At 35.6% G+C, this 27588-nt stretch overlaps 1 protein-coding gene across 1 annotated transcript in view; it reads left to right on the top strand.

Annotated features, from left to right (window-relative positions):
- The window catches only part of LOC120532913 (receptor-type tyrosine-protein phosphatase delta-like), a 468738-nt gene that overhangs the window by 375810 nt on the left and 65340 nt on the right, over window positions 1-27588 (top strand). Inside the window, 3 exon segments of the mRNA XM_039759401.1 lie at window positions 7917-8029; window positions 12788-12829; window positions 13318-13415. Of these exon segments, the coding sequence (XP_039615335.1) occupies window positions 7917-8029; window positions 12788-12829; window positions 13318-13415 (253 nt within the window).

Below are 27588 nucleotides of genomic sequence, written 5' to 3'. Positions count from 1 at the left end.
TGGTAACATGATGTAAACAAACATTCACAACATAATGGAAAATGATAAAAAATGTACTTTTGTAACAAACCAGTTCAGTAATGGGAGCAAAACAGGCAGCTAAAACTATAATCAACTTTAAGACTGAGTAGCTGTTCTAGGAATTATGTAAGTGTAATGATATCACTGCATTTAAATGGATAGGCAGAGGAATGTATTAAACTTGTTAACTGAAGATTTCATGTGAAAAAATGTATATGGGCGATGTGATACATATGCTGCATGCAGCAACTCACCAATTTGTGCTTAATTTTAATTTAACAGGTATTACTTGTAATTATCTTGAAGGCATATATATCCCTGATGTTTTCTTGAATGAAAATACAGGGATGAGAATATATATTTTTTTAATATACTGCACCTATTGTAAAGATGAACATGTGTTTTAACTCATATATTATATTTTACTAGCAGCACTGTGACACAGTAGTTAATGCTACTTCCTGATGGCTCCAGTGTCCTTGGTTTGAATGTATAGGCCAGTTGTTTTTCAATTTGGTACGTGAATATTCTGCTTGTGTCTGCACAGGTTTTCCTCTCACATTCTTAAGAAATGTATTTTGATTTAATTTACAAGTCCAGATTTGCCCAGTGTGTCATGAAGCAGGGAGTCCCGAAAGCACAGGAGCCAAAGCACTCAGAGAAAACACTGTCAAATACCCTGGCTAGATACCCAAAGGGCCAAGACAGTTCTTTATAAAAATAAATGCTTTATTTTAGAAAAAGCTCTGCAAGTCCCAAAAAGCACAAAGTAGATTCCTGAAAAGGCAATGCGGAGACGGCACGCAAGCCCCAAAATAGGTGAAACAGAGCAGAATTTCAAAAAAATCTGTAAACACAGTCCCAATATGAAGCCCAGAAGCAATATTTCAAAATCCAGAAAAATCATAAAGCAAAAGCATAGAAACACAAGAAAACACTCCACTCCCACGCATATTCCATGAATCACTAGGAACTATGGGAGGCCTTCCCTTAAATAGAGTGGAGGGCCATTCCTGGCAGTGATTGGCAGGTGGCCCTGCCCCTTGGGGGAACCACCCAAAAAACACAAGAGATATTACCTAAGCCACACCCCTTTCCCAACACACACAGTAAAATATGCATACAAACAAAAGAAACATTAACACAAATAAATGATATAAAATTAAACAAAACACAAGAAACACAACTGTGAACACCAGCCGGGGGAAAATGCTGGCTGAAACATGACACAATGTGAGTGTGGGTGTTTGTATAAATGGTCTTTCAGATGAACTGATACACTTTTTAGAGATGTGTTGCTTTTACAACAAGTTAATGACTACTTAAAATAACATTCTCAAACGTGCCCAGTCCCTATAATAATAATAATAATAGATCTTTATATTTATGCCAGCTAGCAGGAAATATCCCTGCAGCAGTCTGTCTCAGGTGGGCCACTTAACCTAACTAGCACATCTGTGGGGAGGCACAAGAAAGACCTGAACACCTAGACGAAAACCAAAGTAGATACAAGGAGAATGTGAAAAGTCTACATGGACAAAACAGGCTGTGAGATTTGATATCAGGAAGCTTCATCCATAAGGCAACAGCAGTAACCACTACAACATCTTACTGCTCGCATGCTTAACAGTTTTGGCTAATTGGTTTCTACCACAGTAATAAATATGTAGAATTTATGTAGAAGGTAAGTTAATAATAATAGCTCCTGTTATGCTTCCATGTTCCTTTGAAAAGCAAGTGCAATCAGACAAAGTTGTAAGTCTTTGGCACTCTTTTCTTTAAGCAGCAAATAGATTTTATGCTAAAGGTTAAAAAGGAACCTCTAGCTTTCTGTGTCTGGAAACTTATGCCTTTATTTAATTTTCATTTTACAGTAGATTGGATTTCCATGATTTTATTTAGTAATCTTTTTTGTGTATTAACTCTTTCTAGTACATAATCATGATCACTAATCGCTAGGGTCCCATCCTAGCAGCACTAAATACCAGACAAAAACAGGGCATGAGTCCATTTCATGGAGAATTCACACAAATATTAGTCAGACTCCATAGATTTAGTTTTACCATCATCTCTTAGAACTTGGAAAGAAAAGTAGTGTCCAGTAGAAAGTTTCGTGAATCGGGTGAGAAAAAGTGTAAACGTTTCATAAATGGCAGCACTTCTGTCAAAATTAGGCCACAATATTATCCCATTTAGACCATGTGTTTAATTTTCTACTTAATACAGTATTCTGTTGTAGTTTTAATATGTGCATTTTGCAAAGTACTCATTAAGTAAATAGCATAATAATACCCACCTTGGAATTAAAAGTGTTGCCCTTATTTAATTGAGATAATGTACTGATAAATTATCTGTAAATCTTGTTACTAAAGATTTATAGTAATTTTTCATCTGATTCTCCCATATTTCCTGACCAATTACTTTTTAAGCTGTATATTTATGATCAACACTTTAATACTTTGAATACATTTTTTAAAATAATGCAAATTATTTCACCAAACTCAGTCCTAAAATTGTCCATCAAGAAGTAAAAAAGGCAGCTTAACAAGCTACCAAGAATTACAAAGACAAAGCAACTGGTTTCTACTGAGAATTTCATTTGGTGTTTATATTAGTCCGTTCTTGAGTATTAAAATGTCTTCCCCTTGAGAAAATGAAAAAAAATGTTGTTGTTAAAAGTCTTGTAATGGACTGGACCTAAAAACCTCCGTGTCCACCACATGAGATTATACATGGGACTTATGAGCTGCATTCCTTGATACCCATAAATAAATAAACAGTGTATTGGATGTCTAGATTTTTTATTTTATGCTATATGCATATGCTTATAAGTGATATATACTGTATATGGTGTTATACAGTATATCTAAATATGAGCGTGATGCATGCAAGTATGGGATGCTTTAATTAATTCCAGTGGGAGGACAGATTCATTTTGCTTCGAGGTTTGTGCAGTCAGTTTTTATATGGCACCTCAGTGTCTGTGTATGCATTGTTGAATACTTTGCAAGTGCACATTTTCCTTTCCATGCCATTTATAAGGCATCACTTTCTGTACATGCTCGCATTGCACTTTTTCCGAAAAAAGGCGATAGGGGCATTTGGCATTCATATGAGCTTTTAAGTGACTTGTTGAAGTTTTGGAAACACTTTACTGTGATTGTTGTCTCAAAATGTGAAACAGCTTTACATTCAGAACAAGATGGTGGTAGGTTTATGTCACATAAAATTGCCTTTATGACAGATAGTATTTTGCTAAAGTGCAGTTTGCAGAGGAAGGTCTGACCCAAATTTAATCATGCTGTCACATAACAGTAAATGTTCTGTTTGTACAGTATGTCACTTGCCTTTCCATTAGTCATTACACACAAACTTTTGTTCCCCTTGCCTTTTATGAAGAATATAATACTAGAAATACAACTAATTGTGTTTTCTTTTATTTTAAGTACATCAGTTGGCGTACAACAGAATATATTTTCTTAAGTTAATTAGGAGCTCTTATCAAGTCAAATGGAATCAATACTTAGCACAAAAAATGGCCTTGTTACCACAATCTCTAAACAGTTTGAGGAAGTATACGTTGTAGCAGATGGCCTCTTTCAAGTCTGTTTAGCTTTGGTGCTGCTATAAACATACTTTTGAAGTGAAGAGTTTGATTTATCCATTGAAGATATCTATTTCAAATCTGGCGTATTTAATAATAAAAACTATTAAAAGCAACATATACTGTTCAGTTATATTTGTTGCTCTTTAACAAAATGACATATTTGAATTGAAGCTGCATGTTGATTAGCACATATTTGTATTTGTGACAGTAATGACCCTACAAACCTATAAAGAAAAGCTGAATAGTTTATAACCCCTACATAAATGGTTATTTCTAATGTGTGTCAAACCCTTTTTTCTTTTTTTCACTTTGAATACAAATCACAACTTTTATATAGGATTTTTTCCCATTTTTAATATGGCTTGGGAGTTATTAGGCCTTGTTTAATCTGCAGTTTTTAATTGCTCCATAAAAATAGTGTACACCTGCTACTATTCAAAAAGCCTGGTTTTGCCAGACCTTTCGACTGACATATTTACATTTCCAGAAATGAAACAGACAATCTAACAAAGCAGTTGAGAAGGTAATGGGACTTTAGGTTACACAGCCCTGTGTGTAGGATAAAAAATGTGTGTGGGGGACTTATGTTATACCCCACACTAGTGAGGCCTTATGTGGAGTGATGTGTGCAGTTTCAGTATCCATGCTACAAAAAAGAATTTTCATTGCTGGAACAAGTCCAGAGAAGTGCAACTAGACTGATTCTAGGGTCATGAGGCATGAGCTATGAGAAAGGATTGAAGGAGCTGTGAACCCTTTTTCTCTAGATAAGCGGTGATTAAGAGGTGACATGGTAGAAGTATGTAACCTTATGGATAGAGATCGACTATGTCAATTTTTCTAAGTTTCTAATGTTTTACTATGCACCATCTTCCCTTAAGCACCATGTCCCTGAACAACAATTTATGATGATGGTTTCTCTTTAAGAAGTAAAGTGCCACCTAAAAAGGAAACATTTTTGCAATGCAAATAATGCGCTAATGGCTTCCAAATAAAAAAGCTCTTAAAGTGTTTTGGTACATTAAAGAACTGGGTAGGGGTTTGGAAGAGCAAGGCAAAATAAACTAGAGAAGGCAAGCATACTTCTAGTAAGACCCTCATTACTTTCACAGTACCTGATACTTATGAAAATTTTTGAAGCAGCACATTATGAAGGAAAACTTTGGTGTTTTATCTGAAAGAAGAGTATAGCAGTCTACTTTGTGAAGACAGCCCAAAGAAATTTAATCTATTTGCAAATACCAAGACGTCAGCCCATTTTGTGAAGATAGCACAGCATGCACCAATGAACCAATTTAAGTCTTCATTAATTTAAATGAGATTTTCACTTTTAATTGGTTTTGTGTTTTTGTTGTTGCAAAGTGGTAGAATTAGGGAACTTTGCATGTTTAAAAAGTAGTAGTCTACATCATTTTAATGTTTCTACATTTGTAGTTCATCTTCTAGTGGCAGCTAAAATTAACATTATTTACGTGACAGCACATAACCTTTTGATGCTGCTAACAGATGGCAACGCCAGCATTTCCAGTTTGAATAAAATAATGTTTACAGTGCCTGTGAATGATTAAATAATAATAATAATAAATCTATTTTTCTGAATTAATGCAAAAATTGAAAAATGTATTGTTCACGTTCCCCAGTGTAGGTTCATTTTTTTGTGTCAAATGGATAATGGCAGATGTTCAGTTTCAGTGACCTGGCCAACTTTAATCCTCAGAAACAATCTTTTTAGTTTTGTATCCAATACGTTTCTGTTATTCTAGAACTGCAAAAACTGCACACTTTACATTTGTCTACTTTTTCTTACAAATGATCAAATTAATAATTTCCATAATCAATAAAGAAAAATGCATACGATGACTCAGTAGCACTGCATTGTCACCACAATTTGACTCCTCTATACAGAGATTGCATGTTCTCTCAATGGATGTCTAGTTTCCAACAGGAATTCCACTTTCCTCCTACAGTTGACAGTTTCAAATATTAGGTGTTAACTGATGGCAGTCTGAGTAGATGCTGTTGTGTGTTTGTGTTCTTCTGATGGAATCTTATTTCGTTAAATATGGTTTACTGCATTTAATTGCTCCTGGCATCCATGTCTTGGATTTGTAGATGAATGAGAGTGGATATTTGTAACATTCATATTTCTCAATGTATAAAGCATTTCTTCATTTCCACAATTAAAATTATTTCTTTCAAAAAGTAGTTTCTCAGCTAGTGGTAGCTATGAATTAATACAGTTTTGAATAATGCATTTCATTAATGAATCTAAGCTCAAACTATCTAGCATACCTATATACTGGAGCAGCCCCAACGTCTGAGAGATGCAACTAACTGACATTGTTTCTTAGTCACATGTTATGACTTTGCATCCAAATAAAAAAAATAGTGGGTCCGATGCGAGAGATGGACGTCTGAAGTGGAGCTCCGCTAGCAGTGGTGTTATTTTTCATATTATTTGCTTATTATTCTAAGATATCCTGTATTTATTCAACCCGAGAGGGACTGCTACAGTATATGTAAGCACATATAAACATGGCCAACAACAAGGGGGGTTCGAAAGAATCGAAAACTAAAGCTACATCCAAGCTACGATCAGCAAGCCCCAGTTCAAGATATGGCCTATCAGACGCAGACCTGGATCAGATGGGCGAAAGCACAGACTCCTCGGGACCACGGTCCGCTACATCGTCGCCAGCTGAGAGCGAAAAGGGGAGCGAAGGTGCGATCGTGAGTGCAGATGTGGATAGCTGGACTGGAGAAGATTACCTGAAACTGGCTTCAATTACGCGAGCCTGGAGCAGCGGGGACACCGGCTTCAGCAAAGTCTGCTGCTTCATCTACGGTATAAGAAGGCACAATTGAACTATCTGAACTGAAGGTGTTGCTCGCTGAGCTCACGCAAGATATAAAGAAAAGCGAGAAGGCTAATGAGAAATCAACGGCAAAGGCACTTGAGAGACTGAAACAGGAATTGAAACAGGAGATGAAACAGGCCAATGAATGGCTGCGACAGGAATTCCAACAAGCAAATGAAAGGCTGCGACAGGAACTCCAACAGGCAAATGAAAGGCTGCGTCAAGAGGTGCAACTTGAGCTTCGACAGGTACTGGGTAAAATTGAAGAGCGCATTCAGGAAAGCTCGGTTAAACTGAACTCGCTTACTGATCAATTGGAGGATTTCAAGGAGACATTCATGAATCGGATTGAAATGGCCGAACATTTAGCTGTCAGTGCTGAGGAAAGAGCAGTAAATGTCAGTTCCGAATGCAAAAATCTCGGAGAAAAACTTGGAGACAGACTGGCTGTTTTAGAAGATGGGAGTAGAAGGTATAATGTCAGAATTGAAGGTCTGCCGGAGAATCAAGAAACCCTGTGAAATTCGCAGCTGAACTTTTTTCAAAAATAATCGGGGGCGACTTTAAAGCAGAATCTGAGATAGCAGCGGCTTACCGCGTACGCGGATCAAACACCGTCAGACCCCGACCAAGATCTTTTATAGTTCATTTTGAACGATTATCATTTAAGCTAGAGGTGATGGCACTCCTCAGAAACAAGGAAGATATTATATAAGAAAAAAAAATAGTGAATGTTGTAATAGATCCTCATCCAGTTATTGCTATCTATGAAACTCCCTGACTGCAGTCAAGCACGTTTGTCTCGTTGACTAGATAGCCAGGTAGTATATTTCAGCTGGTTGAATTTTGTACCTTCAGCTCCTTTGAAATGGCTTTTAGCAAGTGCAAATCTGAAATTTGAAAAAAACCAAAATGTAGTGAATACAAATTAATCAGCTGTTCAAAAAACTATTATTAGGTATTTCACTTCTTTTTAACATTCTTGACACTAAGTTTACTTGAGATGTGCCTCCAATCTGATACAGTTTTAGTTGTTGCTTTTCATTAATAAACTTTGCCAATCATATTTACTTTGACAAGTCTTGCCATATTTTTTTTTCCAATTGATCTTGTCCCATAGTTTAATAATAGTAATAATTTGTCAAAGCAAGTTCCAGTATTTTTCATATTCCCTTTCTGGTGAAGGTGCCTTTTTTGTATCTTTTAGAGTTAAATTAGGTTTCAACACCATTCAGTCTTTTTAATAGAAATAAGCAGACTTGGTTGAACAGTTTTAAAATCTTAAGGTAGTATTAAGGATTGGGGACTTAATGAATGAGTATTTGCTGTTTTTAGGGAAATTAAATATAATATAACTTTCTCAAACCCACTTAATGTAAGTAGAATATATGTATTGTTCACTTTTAATATTTGTTGTTATCTGTGTTTAGAAAAAGAGCAGAGTCTGATTCCAGAAAGAGCAGCATTCCTAATAGCAAAGAAATCCCATCTCATCACCCAACTGACCCTGTGGAGCTCAGACGTCTCAACTTTCAGACACCAGGTTGGTTATTTATCATTTAATTTTCAAATATTTGAATATTTGCACTTTTTTATTTTTAATCATAATATGTATCTTTCATAACATTTTTGAATCTGAAGGGAATTGAAATTACATGTTTTAAGGATGCAGGTAATTTGAAATATACAGGGTCTTTTCTATGATTTCAGCATGCTTTTGGACAAAGCTCAATAATCCTTCTTACAAAATGTGTTCAGCTTTTAATATCTTACCTTAAAAGGTTTGCATCTGACATCTTGTTTTGGCAAGGCCAGCTACTAGCTATTAGCGTACTTGTCTTGCCCAATTTTCCCATTTTGATAAAATGCACCAAAATGCAATTAATGTGGCAAGTTAGGGAAAACAGGATTCTGCATTTAGAGTTTTAGCTGAGGACAAGTAAGGATCGGGATATTGGCTGGTCCCATTTTTGCCACTGAGAATGTTTTTTTTTTTTTTTCTTGAATCTGGTTTGCCTTTGTGTAATTGTATTGAACTTTCCGTACAAACAAGTTAAAGGAGGACCAACATCCTGTCTTCTGTCCCATAAACCACCATCACACCATCATTCATACCCCATGCCAATGTACCAACTCAGAGGGAGCACTCAGGCAATGGTCTGGTAAAGAGTCTGGTTGCATAGCTAAAATGCTCACTTGAAGGCCTTTAACATTATATTTTAGATATTCTTCAGTTTTTATGTATGTATTTTTTTTCTTTCTTAAATACTGTTATCAGTGAGTTAAGTAAACTGAAATACAAGAACAAGCAGGATGGAATGCTGTCAATATAACCTTGGTTCACGACCATAAGTCATTCCAAAACTCTGGTCATAAACCGATTTGGTCGTGAACCGATGCAATTTCCACCATAGTATTGTATGTAAATACAATTAATCCGTTCCAGACCATACAAACTGTATGTAAATATATATTTTTTTAGTTTTTAAGCACAAATACATTTAATTACACCATAGAATGCACAGCGTAATAGTAAACTAAATGTAAAAACATTGAATAATACTGAGAAAACCTTGAACAACAGAGAAAACTGACACTGCAATAATTTGCTCTATAGTGCTGGGAACCGCTTGCTAAAAACACTTTTTTTTTTTTAATGAGTTTTAAGCACAGGGAAAAGAATGAACATTTGAAAAATCCATAAATTAATAAACCACCAAGAAAAGTAACATTGCCACAATGCACGCTATGAACCGATTGTTGTAAACAGAACTGTAAACAAAAACAAGCCTTTTCTACCTTATGCGTCCAGCCTTCCCTCTCTCGCTTGCTCGCTCGCGCTCTCTCTCTCTTTCGTGTGTGCGTGTGTCTCTTTCAGGAGCCTGGAGCGCCTGTGTGTGCCTCTGTCTCTCACGCCTGTGTGTGTGTGCCTCTGTCTCCTGCACCTTTGTGTGTGTGCCTCTGTATCGTGCGCCTCTGTGTGTGTGTCTCTCTCGCCCGCGCCTCTGTGTGTGTGTGTGTGTGTGTGTGTGTCGCTCGCGCACGCCTGTGTGTGTGTGTCACACACTCTCTCTCTCTTGCTCACTCGCTCGCTGCACAGAAAATGAACAGAGAGAGACTGAACATGTACAAACCTAAAGGGAAACTGGCTTGTTTGTATACCGAGTGTGTGGTCGTGAACCGAGTTGTACGTGTACCGAGATGTTCATGAACCGAGGTTCCACTGTATTTGTACAGTGTTCAATTTACAATATAATACTACATACACTTAAAATATGCTGTTAAATTTAAAAAAAAAGTTTAAGTAACTTGTCCTAATAATTGGTATACACAGTATAAGTTCTAAATACTAAGTATCATTTCCTTAGTACTTTATATAGCAGTAGTATTTTTGTGTGTTTAGACTGATGAATCAATAGGTGAGTTTGTACTTAGACAAGTTAGGCATTAGTCACACAGTCATTTTTATCTTGCTACAACACTACATGCAAAAATGAAACAGCAGCATTGAAGATATAGGTCCCATGATATTGCTAATAAGATCTCAGTACTTGTAGACATACTTTTGTAGGTTTTGATGCAGACACGTATGTGCACATCAAAAGGAGAGGCCTTGCTGTACCACTTGTCCCACTGCTTCCTGTGTATGGAAACAATAAGTGGGTGAATGGCAGGTTGTAAGTCCTTCTTTAACTAATTTTGTTGTTCTAATTTATAATGTCCCTAGCAGTTAGTTGAATTAGAACCAAAAGCCTTTAGCCGTTTGCTCCTAGCCTTTTTCTTTACAAATGCCATCACTCCTAACCCCAGTATCAAATGGGAGCTAATGGGAGGCAGGCTGGTTGATCTCAAACCTACTTTTTTGTATACAAACTCAATGGTAGTGATATTTGCAAACCCTGTTCACACTTCTTCAGTAAGAGGGAATCTCAGATGAGATGTTCAAAGTAACAGCACATCAAGCAGTATCACTGGAGGAGGTTAAATATTATGCACATTTTATAAAAATGGTAACTTTTGTTTGTTTGATATATATAAAGAGATTTTGATTATCAGAGATAACTTTAAGAATTGCACAATTTGAAGATATTAAAAACATGCAATATACATTTATTAAATATGCATATTGTTTTGTTTTTACATGGCTAGTGCTTATTTCTGTGTTCTCAGAAAACAATGTGCTAAGACTGAGTGCAGATCATTAAATTAAATTACAGGTCAATGTGTATGGCATTATTCAAAATAAATTATTTGTTTGAATGTTGCTTTTTTTGCAAATAGATTTAGTGCAATTCATTTTTACATTCACGGCTCAAATATCCAGACATTAAAGTGCATAAAGCATACTTCTTAGGCATTTAACAAATTACAAATATGCTCATCTAAAATTGAGTGTTCCCTAAGTGGCTTTATAATAACACATCACTTAAGCTGAAAACAGAGTACATTTTAGGTTAATTATAAGAATGCCTGTGTGAATTGTATATTTTTATGTAAACGTATGGTAAGCTCATTCTTAGCACATTATTTCTGTCACTTTTGACAGTATTTAGCACTGGTTAACAGATTAATTTGCTTACGGTCTGCTTATGGTCAACAAATGTTACTGGCTGAATTACCTGAAAGTATAAATATTGAAACTCGTCATTCATAAAGTGTTAACTAGCTAATGTAAAAACAGCGAAAGTTTTCTTTTTATAAACAATGAATCGTCTCTCAATATTATGCATGCACTAATTATTGTCCTATAAACCCTTACGGTATTTAAAGTAGCCATTAACAGCGTTTATGAACATAGATGCAGGGTTTTTGTGGGAACTGTAAACAATCAGGATTCTGTTTTCAGTAATAAAACTGTGACTAACTATGACTTAACTGTTCCAAATGGCTTTCCTTCTTTGCAGCCTTGGCCAATAATTGTGTCCCCTACGCATCATTGATTGGCTCTGTGTCCTCCCTGTCTAGCCAAACTACCACTCAGTCCTTATATGATAATAGTTCACTCCCACGACTTGCTCGAAAAGGTCTAAACATCTTTGTCTCTTACTTGTTTTTTTGCTCAAGAACTACATAGCTGTTACATCAGACCACCATCATTTCTCAAAGTGAAAAATACAGCCATGACTCCTTGCACATGTGTTCTTTTTAAGGGTGCTTGATTTTGAGTTCTTGGATTGTCTAAACCTATTTGGTCATTGGGAAGAATGAACAATAATTTTAGCAAGGATGCCTTGAAAGGTGTTTAATTAAACACCCCATCTTCATTTCCGAGAGCACAAGATTTGCCTTTGCAAGTGGAGTTGCCTTACTTCTGCTAATTTACCTAAATTATTTAACATCTTCCTGTATTATTTGCAAAAAAAAAGTAGTTTCCCAGTTTTTGCTATAGTATGCTGAATTTGGTGTGTGGCCAGTTTATCTGTAAAGGGGATTGTAAACCTTCCTCCTATTATGCGTTAATATGTCACAAAAAGTTAATATTTTTTTTGTTAATATCAGCTTGTTAATGAAAAAGGGTGCAAACATAATCAATTGTGACTGCAACATGAAAAAAAGATTAGCATGCTAGGCATCAGAATTCCATGTTAAGCATCCTTCTGCTGCCATTTTTTCCTATGCCCCAGAGTGGCCGGGTGTGTGAATATCTTCCCAGCTGCCTTTAAGCTTTCAGAGAAGCACTGCAGCTGGTAGGTTACGCACACAGCTCTTCTCTGTCACGTTCATCCACCAGACAAAGATGTTTACACCAACAGTAGATTGTAGGAAATTTCAAGGGGATACATGAGGAAAACAGTAAGCGTGTGTCTTACTTAAAGGAATAAAAATAGCATTCCCTTTTTGTGTTTAAAATCATACAAAAAAGGTTTTATATTTAATAATGAAAAAAAAGTAAATCTTACTCAATTATTTTCCTCCCTCGAGCCCCTTTATCTACAATCTTTCACTAGTGAAAACATTTTTGCTAATTTTGATTTAGTAACCTGTAAAGCTTATTTATTTATTAGTATTATTATGATTATTATTATTAGTTTGTCATTTTATTGTATGCGCAAGTGCATGATGATTTCATTATTGACTAATCTATAGCATGTTAACGCCTGTCTTGCAGTAATATATGATTGCATAGATAATTTGTACACAAACTCTCCATGCAGTGGCTGTGTTGATATTTAAGTATATTTTTATATCTTCAGTGTCGTTTCATGGCTTGTTTTTATTATTAGTAACTATTAATTTTGAGTTGTTCATTCCATTTTTAATAGTAAACAACTTTTTATTTATACCACCATTTCCTTTGCAGGTTCAGGTGTCTTCGGTTACCCTGGTAACCTCCATTCGTCAAGTTAGTTGGCCTTGTTTATGCATATGTCACTCCCTGTTTTTTGGTGTATATATCTTCTTTCCTTCTCTTCAGGCTCTTTTAATGCCCACCTTATATCATCTAATCTACACAAAATTCATGTCATCCATTGCAGGAGAAGAAGTTTGAAATGACATAACTTGTCATTACTCAAAGCAGAAGTCGACATCAGGCCTAACTTTTATCTCTTCCTTTGCCTTGCTAATCCTATTGCTACATAGCTTAATAACATTTTCTTTCACACCAGGAATGTAAGCTTTGGAAAAATGCTTGATGACTTCTCATTGGCTTCAGAACTCATCTCCTCTCAGCATGTCCTGCTTTGAGTAATCAAACTTTCTGCTTAATGAGTTTCACCTTCCCATTACTACTTGACACACATTGTGCATTTTCTAATAACTGCCTTTTTCTGTGACTTGGCTAAAGATGGGTGTGTTAGATTTCAGAATTTTTCTCTTTCCCTTTGGCAGGTATGGTTAGCCATCCACCAATCCCCATCATGGAACTTGCTGATCATATTGAACGTTTAAAGGCTAATGACAACTTGAAGTTTTCACAGGAGTATGAGGTAGGCTTGTTTGCTTAACTTTCATATTGGGATAATTATATTTTGACACTTTGACCAAGCAGGTTCCTGCCCTGTGCCTAATAGATGAAATGGAGTTCATGAACCATTAAAGGATGCTTGTCTGCCATGCAGTGTCACATTAGTTAATGTATTTACTGAATAAATAAATGTGCAAAATGGCTTAACATCTCCTGTGTTAAAAATTGCACAGGTCCATAAATGATTTATAGTATTCCTAACTTGAGAACCCAACTAATCTATCAATGGGGTTTTCATTACACTCAATTCTAAATTACTTTTACAGTGTTGCTATGCAAACAGTAACATGGTGGTTTCTTCAAACTGGTGATATCTATGATCTCATAAAGCCTGTCATCCAGAAAATTTCCAGTAACAGAGCTGCAAAATATCATTCTGTATAGTACGTTGACTGCTGAGGTCATTCTGAAAATACTTTATTTGTTCAGTTTATTTTGCATATACGAAGGAGCTGTACATTTTTAGTAACTAAGAATTCTGAATTTACACATTCAGAACCATACTATAATACAGAACTGTATACATGATGCAGTTTGTTGGAGGAATGAAACACAGTAGCTTAAATTTAAGTGTGCTACCATGCATTCTGATTACATTTAAGAACACAGGACTGTAAGAGGAGACTGCTTGGCTCAAGTTCACTTCATTAGGTAATAGTTATGTGATCTCTACATGCGTATTTCCTGTTGTAGCTTTGATAGAAACATGGCCAACAACAAATTCTTCATTATTGCATTTCCTGACAGATCTAAACTTGCCCTTTGGGTATGGGCTCTTAGGGGGCTGGTGCCATCCCCAAGGTTAACTCCTGCCTTGTGCCTAGTGCTTCCGGAATATGTTCTGAGTATATGCAGCTATGAGTCGGATTAAACAGATTTCAGAAAATTTTGTTATGAGACAATGTGAAAGTAAATATTTTTACAATGTTCAGTGCTTTTGGTGTATATGCATAATTCTTGTTTAAAGGGTGAAGTCTTTATCTCTAAATTAAAGAAAACTGGCAGAGCAATGGAAAAAGAGGAGCTCTTGCAGTTGGACTTCATGCTCTTGCTGTAGCTACCAGTTTGGTCAGATAAGCTTGTGAATGTAGAATATCTAAGATATTTATTAGCTGTTGAAATAAATTTACAATAAATAAGTGTCTGTGAGTTTAACAGAAGAGACTGATATTCAATTTAATCATGCAGTAGACAAGCAGCAGCATGCAGACTGACCTTTGAGAAAAGTTATTGTAGAAATCTTTGCTTAAAAGACTGAAAGTACTATGTATATTTTAATATAAACATTTTAATAAAGCACTTGGATATATCTTCCACCTGTATGTTTGTATAGATTCCTGTTCAAAAGTGCCACGTTTAATGCTGCAGTCTTTGTAGAAATAGAAACTGTTTCAAAGCCAATTTTTCCCAAACTTTAATAGATCTATTCATTTTTACATTCAGTTGCAACAAAAGCACATGGTTTTCTAAAAAGATAAACGTGTGAATTTGTTGACATGTATTGTTTTAATGGTTGAGATATGTGTTAACTGCAGTATTTTTACTACCCTAGAACAGCTGCTGTTTAGCTTTAATTGTCTGGTGTTGAAAAGTACAGACTTTTGTTCTGTAATCTAATTTTACATAGCAAGTCTTCTAAACCTGCTTAATTCAGTTCAGGGTCGCAAGGCGTAGGAGACTTTCTTGTCAGAACTGGAATCAAGGCAGGAAGCAACCCTGGACAGGAGCACCAGTCCCTCCAATGTTCTACTTTCACACACACACACACACTCAAATATATTCTGACAGACTTAGGGGAAGTGGTAGGGGAGGGGATCTGGAATGCCTACAGGAAAATCCAAGTAGACAACCAGATAAAGGGTTTGAATTGGGGAGCCTGAATCTGAGCAACGACATCAATGCCAATCCCAAACTCATAGAGATACTAATAATCTTAGTTTAATCCAAACGTAACAGAGAACAGATGAGCAATTTAGTTGCAGTGCTCTGGTTTCTGTGTGCTGCAAGGCTGCACATTAGTGATTTGAAAATATTGTGGTTACTAAAAAGTACTGATGCTGTCATTATGTTTGAGAAGACAGTTTTGTTTCAGTTTTTCATTCTCTGAGCATTAGTATTGATACTGATAACGAAAATCTATTCATTCTCTGGCATCTCCCTCAGTATTCATGCTAATTTTTAGCATTGAATTATTTAATTGTCTTTTTAATTTTGTGATAGCAATTTTGGTGTTATACTTCCGCAGGGTTTAAGTAACACTGAGTAGTTCAGACTCAAGAGTGTAGATGCAAGATGACAATTCATAAGGAAGGCATCTTCAGTGAATTAGTCAGTATAAAGAGCATGGTCAGCTAAAGTGTGTATTTCTGAGAGGCCTTTTCAGTAGTGATTTACCCCTTCTGTAACTGAATCCAGCAGTTGGTCTTACAAAGTTCAGATTACTTTGTACTTTTACTGTGCCCACCTGTTGCTTAAATAACAATTAAATGCCACTGCACTCCAAAGTCATAGCATCTCATGAATTGATCATATAAAAGTAATACATGGATGGATATATATTATGGATTTTTTGATTGATATACACAGGTGAACCACTACAACATTGTGGTATGTTTTCAAGCAATAAAAAAATATAAAGATGTCAGGCTTATTTTATAATTTGTGTTTTATCAGCATTCAGACAATACAGAATTTTCATTGTGTGTATTTTTATGACTAAGTGCGCTTGCTGAAGATTTAATTCAATAAAATTTTTGGTGCAGTCATGAATTTGTTTATGATCTTAATGCTTCTTCTCCTTGGGCTAAAACGTACTTATAATTACATGCATCATATAGTCATAGTATGGTTCCACCCAGAAGCCTAGCATGATACAGATCTGCGGTATTTGCACAGTAAATTGATAAATTCAAGGGAATGCTTGAAAATTATTTTATTATTGTATAAAATTAACTCACTTAAACTTAATTGAATGAGCTAATATCAGTCAGGAAAACTGATCCTTTGAATTAAATGTCATTCACTGTTTCAGTGTGGTAATGCAATACATATTTCAACAATGTAAAATATTTAAGACCTTGCTAACAGCAGGAATGTTTTCAAAAATGTAGAGTGTGCAATTTGCATATATTATTTATCATATATTCCCAAAATTGTCTTCTGAAGATTTTTGTTTCAAAGGCAGTTCAAACTTCTTTTTATTTCTCATTTACTAGCTAGCCAAAATCAGGGGTTGTTTTCTTCATTTTTGTATTGCCTGCTTTAATACCAGCAGTTTTTGTATTTTCTTTAAATTCAGTCAGTGTTGCCCTTATTGTTTAACACTCTACATTTTAATGTTATTAGCCTTTAATTGCAGTACTGTACTTTTAGGTTACTGATTTTATAATATGGCCTAACTGGCTTTTCACATTGCATATGGTATCTTCTATCTCATTTTACCTGTGTTGGATTAAGCAGGTTAGTTGATAGATAAACAGCTGGACGTTTACATCATTTTACACATTTTAATGGTACTTTTTCTTTTTTATTAATATTTTCCAGCCTTATCTAACTAATATGATTTCAACACTGTTTTTGTTTCACCTACTTTAGTTATCGATTTTTTTTTCTGTCCAGTTGATCAGCAACCATATAAAATATCATGCCCCATTGCACTAGTGGGAAGGCACCTTCTTTATCTCAACAGCTTCTTATAAACTCCTCTGGATTTGGGCAGCACCTGCCCTCTTATTATGTACTCTTCTTCCTGCTCTTGTTACTCAGGTGTTTAGCCTTGAATACAGGAAGCTAAAGTTCTGTAACAGAAAAGCAGAGCCATCGGAAATAACAGGTCATGTACTTCACCTCTGTTTTGAGGCAGAGACTAGATTGATCAAACAGGGCTTTTATTATACAAATGTTAACCTTTCTGTGGATTTTCAGGTGTTCACTGTTATGGATATAGTTTGACTTGTGTCCTAATAAATTCTGCATTTATCAAGATCAGATCTTTTCCAGATCTAACTGGTATATGTTCATATATCCAGAAAACACATATAAATAAATACATTATGAGGAGAAAGTGGCTTTCTAGATGTAATTTTTCAGCACACTAAATGTAAAATGTCTGTCTGATCATAAAAAAGAATAAGTGCCATTTTATCACACTAATAATTGCTATACAACGTTCAACCATTCAGAAGAGCATATAACTCTTTTTGCTAAAATACAAAAATTAGACTTTATGAGGCATGTTGATCAGTCTACCTTATCACAACACATGATGACTACAGTCACGTAATAGTGCTGTGAACGGCTTTCAATCCTATTGGGAATGATACAAGAGATTCTCAAGAATAACAGAAGACATTATGTAATACAATATGTCGGCTAGCAAGTGTAAGAACAAAGCAAAGAGAGTCTCAAGGTGTTGCGGTAACCCTATTTAATGAAAGTATTTTTCCTGAAAGTATTTTGCTCAAAGAAGGGGCCCGAGTTGCCTCGAAAGCTTGCATATTGTAATCTTTTTAGTTAGGCAATAAAATGTTTCACTTTGTTTGACTTCTGAAAAAAAGGAAAGACTCTTTGAAACAAAAATTGAAGTAATGTTAGTCCTGTGAGTAAAAGGCAATTTAAGCATCAAAAAGACAATTTTCTATCCTTGGTGGGTTTAGGGTTCAAAATGAAAGCGGACTTCCCATTGCTTTTTGGTTGAGCATGTTAAGCAGACTTATTTTATAGTTTTAAGATGTTTTTACACCTCATTTGTTTGGACCAGTTTAATTTGAACTGTGATGAGATTTTCCTGAAAGTCCGATTTGTTTAGGTAGATGTGAATATGCCAATCACACTCTGGTGCAAACCAAAACAACTGAACTGGGACCCTGTGGAAAGGGTGGTCTTGGTGTAGTACCAGTGTTAACCTCAGAGTGGTTCTCATGAGGTGTAAATGTGATGCAGCATGGGACTGATTTAACTACATAACTGTACATTCTGCTCAACTTTTTGTGTGCTGTGGTAATCAAGCTGAGCATCTGCTGTCAGTAATTGGGGAATTCATAGCAGAACGGATTTAAGGATCAACATTCAGCTTAAAAAATAATAAAAAAGGTAAAAATAAATATATATGCACACAGGTACAAATTTAACACAATTTAAATAAAACGACTCACACACTTACTCGCTACATCAGAGCAGCACCTTATCCAGCCTCAGAGCCTCTCTCGCATATATATGTACTGTAATTGGACAGCTGTTGATCGTGGTGTTGTTTTTTTTTTAAGCAATAGAACATTCTGGCTGAGAACAGGCCATTCAGCCCAACAGAACTCACTAGTCCTATCCATCTAATTCTCCCAAAATAACATCTACTCTAGCTTTGAAGGTCCTACTGTCTACCATATTACTGGGCAACATATTCCTGGTGTCTGTTGTTCTATGTGTGAAGAAAGGTTTCCTAATATTTGTGCAAAATTTTTCTTTAACAAGTGTTCTTGTTGAACTCATTTTATAGTAACCATCTCAACATCATATGGTCAGTCAGTCATTCAGTCAGTCATTGTACATCCATCCATTATCCAACCTGCTATATCCTAACTACAGGGTCATCGGGGTCTGCAGGAGCCAATCCCAGCCAACACAGGGCGCAAGGCAGGAACAAATCCCAGGCAGGGCGCCAGCCCACCGCAGGCATCATATGGTTAAATGAAAATTACCTGATAAGCCTACTATCTTAAACCTAAGGCACATCAGCATATGCCATCAGCAGTGCTTATCTTATGTTGTTCTCTAAGTTATTTGAAACGTATCCCTCAGCACATAAACTTGGTAGCGCGTAATTTTCAAGTAGTCTCCAAGGAAATAATTATGGAAAATGCAGTGGTGCCCAAATACCAACCGTGAAATTTTTTTCCTGGGGAAGAAATGTTTCTGCCCAATGAAAGAAGTCAACAACATGCCTACTGGATGTTAATTGATATGTTTAGTTCTCTTAAACATTTACAGTCTGAAATGCAACCAAACTAACTGGGAATTGAAATAAAGTAACCAAACTTCTCCTGATTTGGAACAAAACAAATAAACTGTAAGTGTGAGAAGACCTTTAATCTCCACTCAAGAATAATTTTGTAGCTTCACTGTATATTTTCTGATATTTTCATATTATGATATTAAGTCTTTTGTTGTATAAACTATATATTTATTTATATATTTATGGGTTCTTCGCAGTAAAATTATATAACCTGTATATGAATATCTGTTTATTTACTAATTCTACCAAAGCATTATCAAATTTTATTTTTGATCATAGATTAATTACTATTAAAAGAAGAGAATCAACAAACCAACTAAATATACTTTAAAGGAACTGGCTAAAATAAAGAATTACATATTGATCATTCTCTGATGATATATTCAGCTGCTTTACACCCATCGGCAAAGGCTAAAGCAGAGAGAAGAAAATCAAATCAGAGATGGATGCCAGATCAAAGGGCACACACTAAGGCACACACTCATTCAGGACAAGTTTAGAGTTACCAATTAACACAATGGTATGGACATGCAGACTCGTCACAAAAAGGTGTCCAAGTGGGCTATGTAGACCAGTGAATTACATGTTGATGTATTAAAAAAGTAATAATAACTATCAGTAAACCAATTCCTGTCGCAATAGAAATGTTAGTTTTATAGTGCAATACAGAAATGTATTTCCCTGTTGCATTTTTCTTTATGCTTAAGTGTGAATTTAACAGTCATCCTACATTTATAGAGTGAGATCACATGCTCGCACAAAAGAATAATGAAGCAATTTTCTCAGCATGACTGCATTTATCTTAGAATCCTCAAAGAAACTGGTGATTTAATATGTAAACCCTTAATATCAATTTTTTAGAGGTCACTAAAAAAATTCCTACACGCTGGAAGCTAGATAATACAATGATTATAACCTTATCAATTGCTTGCTAAATTAATTAGAAAAGTTTAAATAACTAAGTGGATACAAGCCAAAATCCTGAAGCAAACAATCAAGGAAATACCACAATATAACATGTTTTAAAAATACAGTTTTATTTAGTAGGAAATCTTCTAGGAAAACCAGAAAGTACACAGTATATTATACAGTAATTCAAAAAAGGATTAGCACTAATCTGTCCTGTTGAATCCAAGGGATACAAGAGGTTGTGTAAAAAATGTTGACACATTTTCAGAATAAAATACATTATACTGCCCCTAGAATATTTCTCCTAGGGCCAGTTTTAAAGTCATTCAACAAGCTGATCTGTTTCATAATATATACTGTAAGTGCGCTACTTTCATATTGATCAAATTCCAGATATTTCTGGAGATTTTTAATGCTTTCATTTTCATAATATTTTATTCTGTATTCACAATAAGAAGTTTTCAAAGTATATTATTTTCATAAGTGATAAATTTATATTAATAATCTGACCAATCTATGCATGTGGTATAAGGCTTAGCTCCCTGCAACATGGTAATCAAAAAAACAGGTTCAGAACAGAAAATAGAATTGAAGGCTTTGCAGCCAATCTTCAACTGCCATACTGCTAATCTATCGCATGTATTGTATTGCCTAAAAAAGGGCAAAATAAAATAAAGTGGGCCAATTTTGTGAAGGTCAGCACAAATACATCTTAAAAAGGAGATATGTTCCTGGTGTGCGCGTATGTGACATAAAGACTTTTATTAAGGTGGAGATATGTATATACTGTGTGTGTGTGTATATATATATATACAACACACTTCTTTTCACATCCACACCTCCCAGGTGAGCTTTGAATTTCTTCTGCACCTGATTCGAACTCTACGTAAAAGGCAAGAGGACTACCTTAATGTCTGACCCAGGTGTACTTCAGGTGCAGGCAGAACTGCAGTTTAACATGGGAGTCTTCTTCCTACAGTCCCCTTTGGTGGCCTTCAAGTACCCAAACAGGGCTGCCTACATGAACTACAAATCGCAGGCATCGCTTCAGGTGTCCAAACAGGAGCCAGACTGAAGGAGCCCTGCCACTTATCACAGTGAGGCAACATCTCTTCCTGGATTGCAGCTTCCCCCAGTCTGCATGCTATTTTCTCTCCTCAACTGGGAAAGGAAGTAGGAATCATCACGATTGGGATATGAATCCACCTGTGTGCTGTCCTTCTGTATTTGCCCTCTATACAGTATATATATATATATATATATATACTGTGTATATATATATATATATATTTGCAGCTGGAGATCCACAAAGGGAGAAAATGAATCACATATCATAAAGTAGTTTTTATTCCTGAGCTTTCAGCCCCTGCCAGGGGCCTTCATCAGAGAATAATGCTTAGACTTACAAGAATCCAAGATTCAGCCAGCTGTACATTTAACTGGGACAATGTGCAAGTAAGATTTAAAGCCAGTACTAAAAGTGCCAGAGAGCTGGCAGAATCTTGACTGTCAAGCGAGAACGCCATCAACAGACATTTGGACATAAAACCAGCATATGCAAACTTAAGAAGAACATGTTCATAATAAATAAAACTTTACAACCTATACCTCCTCCTATGCAACCCCATTATCCTCTAATGAAAGCTCGGAAATAAAAACTACTTTATGATATGTGATTCATTTTCTCCCTTTGTGGATCTCCAGCTGCAAATATGCAAACCATATCACAGACATTCTCTTCCATATGTATATATATATATATATATATATATATATATATATATATATATATATATATATATATATATATATATATATATATATATATACTGTATATATATATATATCTCCAGCGGTTGGCTTGTGCCCTGCCCAGGGTTTGTTTCCTGCCTTGTGCCCTGTGTTGGCTGGGATTGACTCCAGCAGACCCCCGTGACCCTGTAATTAATGGATGGATAATGGATGGATGGATATATATATATAGTGTATATATACTGTATTTATCAAGGAGAGATGAACACTGAGTGGATGTAAACATTTCCTGACAAGACAATTAACTAAACCAGACATCTCTGTTCATTTCTTATGCAACTTGCCAAATTGCTGTATACTTTCTTGGTTTAGATGTGCTGTCAGGTAAACAGGGTACTTTAAAAAAGGTTCACCTTATTAACTGAATTCCTTATTTTAATCTGTAAAAATACACCCTTTTTGACATATTCGAAAAATTTGAAACACATGATTTTAAATGTATTGGTGTTGCACAGAACAATAAGGGTTTTGGATAAATAGGAGAGTTGGGAAGTCTAGGTCTGTTGTAAAGACTAAAAATAGATAGGACATTTATTTTATTATTAATTATTTGCTTAGCATTACTTAGTTTGGTCATGCTGTTTTCAAATTTAAGTACATGGCCTCTACAGACCTCTATTTTATTTTCAGTATACTGTAAACTAACTTCTTAATTGGCTGCCAATTAAAGGGATAAATTTCAATGTAATTCCACAGAACGCACAGTTCTTAACATGAAAACGTGTAATCAATCATGTTGATTAGAGGACAAGTGAAGGTTTGAAGTGGGCACTTAGAGAAACAGGCTGTAAGAAAGCAATTGAACAAATGTAGGTTATTACATTCACAGCATAGACAGCAACTTTAATACACTAGCCTAATAAAGTAGAATATTGTTTAATAACAACATTCCCACACTAGACTATATCCACACTACATTTCCATTTAAAAATGCAGACATTAGTCCCTGTTTTTGCCTTTCATCCACAAATCCCCACCATTTTTAATCACTTAAAAACTCTGTCCAGAGCCTAATACACCTGAAAATGCCAGCTCGATGTTACAAAAGTAAACTGTCGATAATGCATACTGTAATTGCTGTCACTTACCTCTTCCTTGATTGTATGCTGCAAATTACAAAGTCTCATTCCTTTATTGGTCACCATTACAGAAGAAAACTATGTTCTAATATAGCAGACATAGAGGAGTTGTTCTCCATGGTGTTTGATGTGATGTTTACCTTTATACATCTACATTGCGTTTTGTACAATTTGAAAAGCAACTTAACAAGCGTGAGTAAAAGAGGACGGGATTAGACTGGCAGTTATTATCTCTGTCAGTTAACTGGGGCAGTGCAGCCAATCTTCAGATACCTTAGGTTGGGCACAGTTGCAGTATTAGACTGCTGGAAGGAGTGTATTCAAATCTGTGCTGGTGATGTGTGATGTGGCACAGCATCCAAGTTACAAGGGACTGATAAATCATCCAAAAGAAGGCCTGTTGCTGCATTAAATTTCACCAGCCAGTAGTGTTTGAGCTATAAAGTAAAAATACTTTACAAATTGTTTGATTATGTGTAAGATGAGGGAGAAAATGAATCTAGAAAAAAGGTATCAAGTAGAATGAGCTATAAAAGAAATCATTTCCAAACTATTGGACATGTTTTACAAATAGTCATTTTTTTACAGGCTGGGTGGGCTGGAACACACAGCTGCCCACTTCCAGACATCATGGTGGGTTCTCCAACCCTCTACACTTTTCCAGTTTCTCTCTGTAAATTCTGGCCTTTCTATCCCCCTATCTGCTTGACTTAACTCCCAAACTCATCTCCTAATTAAAGACAAAAACTAAACTCTGGCAGGAGGGTTGTCTTTTAATCTCACTTCAGAACCACACCTGTTGTAGCCAGTGCATATTGCCCTATTAACTACACTGTATCCCTAAGCTAATATTGTCATTTAAAGGGACAGGAGCCTTTGCCAAGTTTTGAACCACATGTTATTGATGATGAAGAGAAGAATGTTACAATTTTACCCAACATTCTTGTTTTGCTCCCTTCCTGAGTACATTTTATAAATGCAGGGCTTATTGCCCCCTGTCAGGCCATGTTAGTCCACAGTTTCATTAAGGGAGACCTACAAGCTGTCACTGTGAGTTTTCATCCATCTATTGGACCCTTCCTTACTCCAAAGCCTTGTACGTGCTTCGTCTTTATTAAGCCAGAACGTTTTGAATTATCACCCAGTTATACGATGCTTTCGAATTTCTTTTAAATTATATTGACTAACTTGCAAGAGCATTTTTAATTTTCAGCTGTTTTTTGAAAGAACAACATTTTTAAACTCGTCTAATCTAATTTGAAGTTAAATTGCTCCCTGGCCTGCACTGATAGCGTTGGTTGCACTGAATGAATTGGAGCAATGTATATTCATGACCCATTCATACATACATTGGCAATCAAACACAGTGAATTTACAGTAATGAAAATAACCTCACGTCTTTGTGCTGGGAAACACAAACAGACACAGGGAGTAATCTACAGAAAGAGTGACTAAGCTCTGTTTTTTTGAGTCAGCTTGAATAAGCATTGTACTACTTACATACATACTTAATTATATACAGTGTCATAGTTATTGCTTACAGTCACTGTCAGACTTACATCACGAAACAACTCATAACAAGTGTTAGATGGAATGCAAGTCCTCAAGAGAATCACAGTGTGTGACTACTTACAATGTTTTCGCACTGAATCCAACTCACATATTGCAAGTTGTTTAAGTTTAGTGTTATTTTGGCAGCCATTCGACAAGAACTCCAGAACAAGAATAGGAGCACTGTACAAAATTAAACACCCATATAAAAAACCCTTTTATCTCACTTGCAGTGAGCCCCTTTCAGAAGTTCACTACAATTTAATAAATGAATTGATTTTACTTCAAAACTGGCCTTTTTACTTATATTTTTCTTTCATGTATTTCACTTACATTTTGGGTAATAATAAAATATGCCTTTCAGACTTGTCAATTATTTGCTATGTCTTCTAGTTACATAGCACAGCTGATGACATCACTTAACATAACAAACCTTTGCTTATTTGAGCAGCACTGGAGAAATATCAATAATGTTTGTTAGGTTTTCCTCAGACTTTAACAAAAGCACTGAATTTTATGAGGGCAGAGTTTCTTCTGCCTTTTTTGTTAACAGCAACCACCTATTCATTTTGTTTTCATTTCATCCTTGGTAGGTTTCTTTGACAGCATTCTTAAACTGTGAAAGTGTAAATTTTGTGTCCATCTGAAGATATTGATTTCTACTTCTCTCCACTTAAAAGAGGTGAAAATGGCTTGCGATATCTTGTCTATTTTCCTATATAATTTAATAATAAGATGGCTAAGCTTAAATCATCGCTAACTATTGAAAAAAGATTCTGTACATTAGGTACATAGGATCAATCAAAATATTGATGAAAAAATAACTGCAACCAAAATAAAATACAAATGGTTCCCCTTAATAAAAGAGTCAGTTGCTTTATTTGATACATTGCTCTATCAGACATACTTCTGTTGGACAGCTTTGATCTTTTTTGACCAATTTGCCAGCCATTTACAGCAGTAAGAGAAGGAAAGGAGACTTAAAAAAACATAAAAAAGAGAAAATTTACAATAAGAAATGTCAGACATAACAAATATTTTGTTTCATTTTTTATTTTTGCCAAAAGATGCTGCAGGAGCATTTGTTGATTTGTCACTGGTGCCAGTGCTACTTGAACACAATGCCACTCAGCAAGAGCAAGCCAGCACTTCTGAGTTTTGTCTGCCAATTGATTCCATTAATCTGCCACTATGAAATGTGTGTATATTAGATCAGTTTTCAGTATAGATTTATATGATGCTTTTATAAAGACATTCAGAATTGTATGTATTATCAAAGAGGCATAGAAAAATGCATATATGAAAAGATAAGTGTATATGTTTAATAAGGAATTTAGTTTGTTTTTTCTTTGTTTATTTTTATATAAAGTATTTATACAAGTTGTTTTTATATTATCGTCAATCAATAAATGTAAAATGAAATACAATGAGTAGAAATGATCAAAGAAATGTCTGCGTTTTCCATAAAGACAATTACAAGGAATACTGTAGTGGCACTTTTCATTCACATCGGATCTACATGTTAGATTATTTTGTGACTCTAGATTGAGAAGGTTTTTTCTTATAGCATATGCTACAGGGATTGAATTTGCAGGTGGCACAGGTACAAAATAAAGACAAAATAACCAGCATTCACAGATACTAAAGAGATACAGAAATCCTGCAGACTGGTTTGTGGGATGGTTTAGTGTTATAAAACACAGAAGAACAACCTGTTGTGGCTTTGTCAGCTGAATGACCAGAAGACCTTAAGCAAGCAACTGAACAGAATAAATAGTTGCCACTTGCTTAGATGCCTGACTGAACAGGGTAGAATTGCTTCCTCACAAAGACACAGGAACAGCTTCTCAGGATAGAGATTTGGCACTCAGAAAGACATTGTCATCTCTTCTAAACAAGACAGCCATTGTTCAGGGTGAGACACTCAGGATCTCAGGATGAAAAGGCCAGTCTTCAGCAAAATACAGTTGGCTTCTCCAGACAAGAGAGCCATCAGTTTGTGAGATCCACTTGGCTTCATACAACATAAGACCTACTTCTCAGCAAGGCACACTTGGTTTAACAGGAGCAAAAAAGCTAACATCTGGCCCAGTGTTGCTCAGAGGAGGAGGAGGATAAAAGTTAGAGAAACAAGAAAATCCCTAAACTAGATTTTTCGTTGACTTTCTACCCAATCCATAGCCCAGGTCCGTTTTACCAACAAAACTTTTACTCCCAATGCAAATCAAAAGGGTTTATTTTTTATTAATTTTTTGTTTACTTAGAGAAGCAGTCTCTCACCAGACAAACATCACATGAGCCATCACTCATAAACATGTGTGGAATGACAGCAGATAGCAGAATATACAGCATATTCCTTAAACCAACCAAATGTCAACAAATGTGTCTAAAACTCCCAGGATCCTGACATGTATGACACTGTAATGAATATCTCATATAGCTTAAATTCATAAATTACTAACCATCTTAAATAAATATTCAAGATTTTGTTATCTCTGTAAACTCTACTAAACATTTACACTTCCCTTAAAGCATAAAGTGTGTATTGCAGATTTTGAGCCCTAGTCTGTCCATCAATTTATTCAGTTTATTACTAAATGATAGTAATAATTTACTACTATACTTTACTGTTCACTTCCCGGGTCCTCCCTGCGTGGTTTACATGTTCTCCCCATGTCTGCGTGGGTTTCCTCCGGGTGCTCCGGTTTCCTCCCACAGTCCAAAGACATGCAGGTTAGGTGCATTGGTGATCCTAAATTGTCCCTAGTGTGTGC

The sequence above is a fragment of the Polypterus senegalus genome, chromosome 7 (genome assembly GCF_016835505.1).
Source record: "Polypterus senegalus isolate Bchr_013 chromosome 7, ASM1683550v1, whole genome shotgun sequence".
Lineage (NCBI taxonomy): Eukaryota > Metazoa > Chordata > Cladistia > Polypteriformes > Polypteridae > Polypterus > Polypterus senegalus.
Note: the sequence above shows the minus strand (reverse complement) of the source record. Positions and strands in the feature narration are given on the sequence as shown.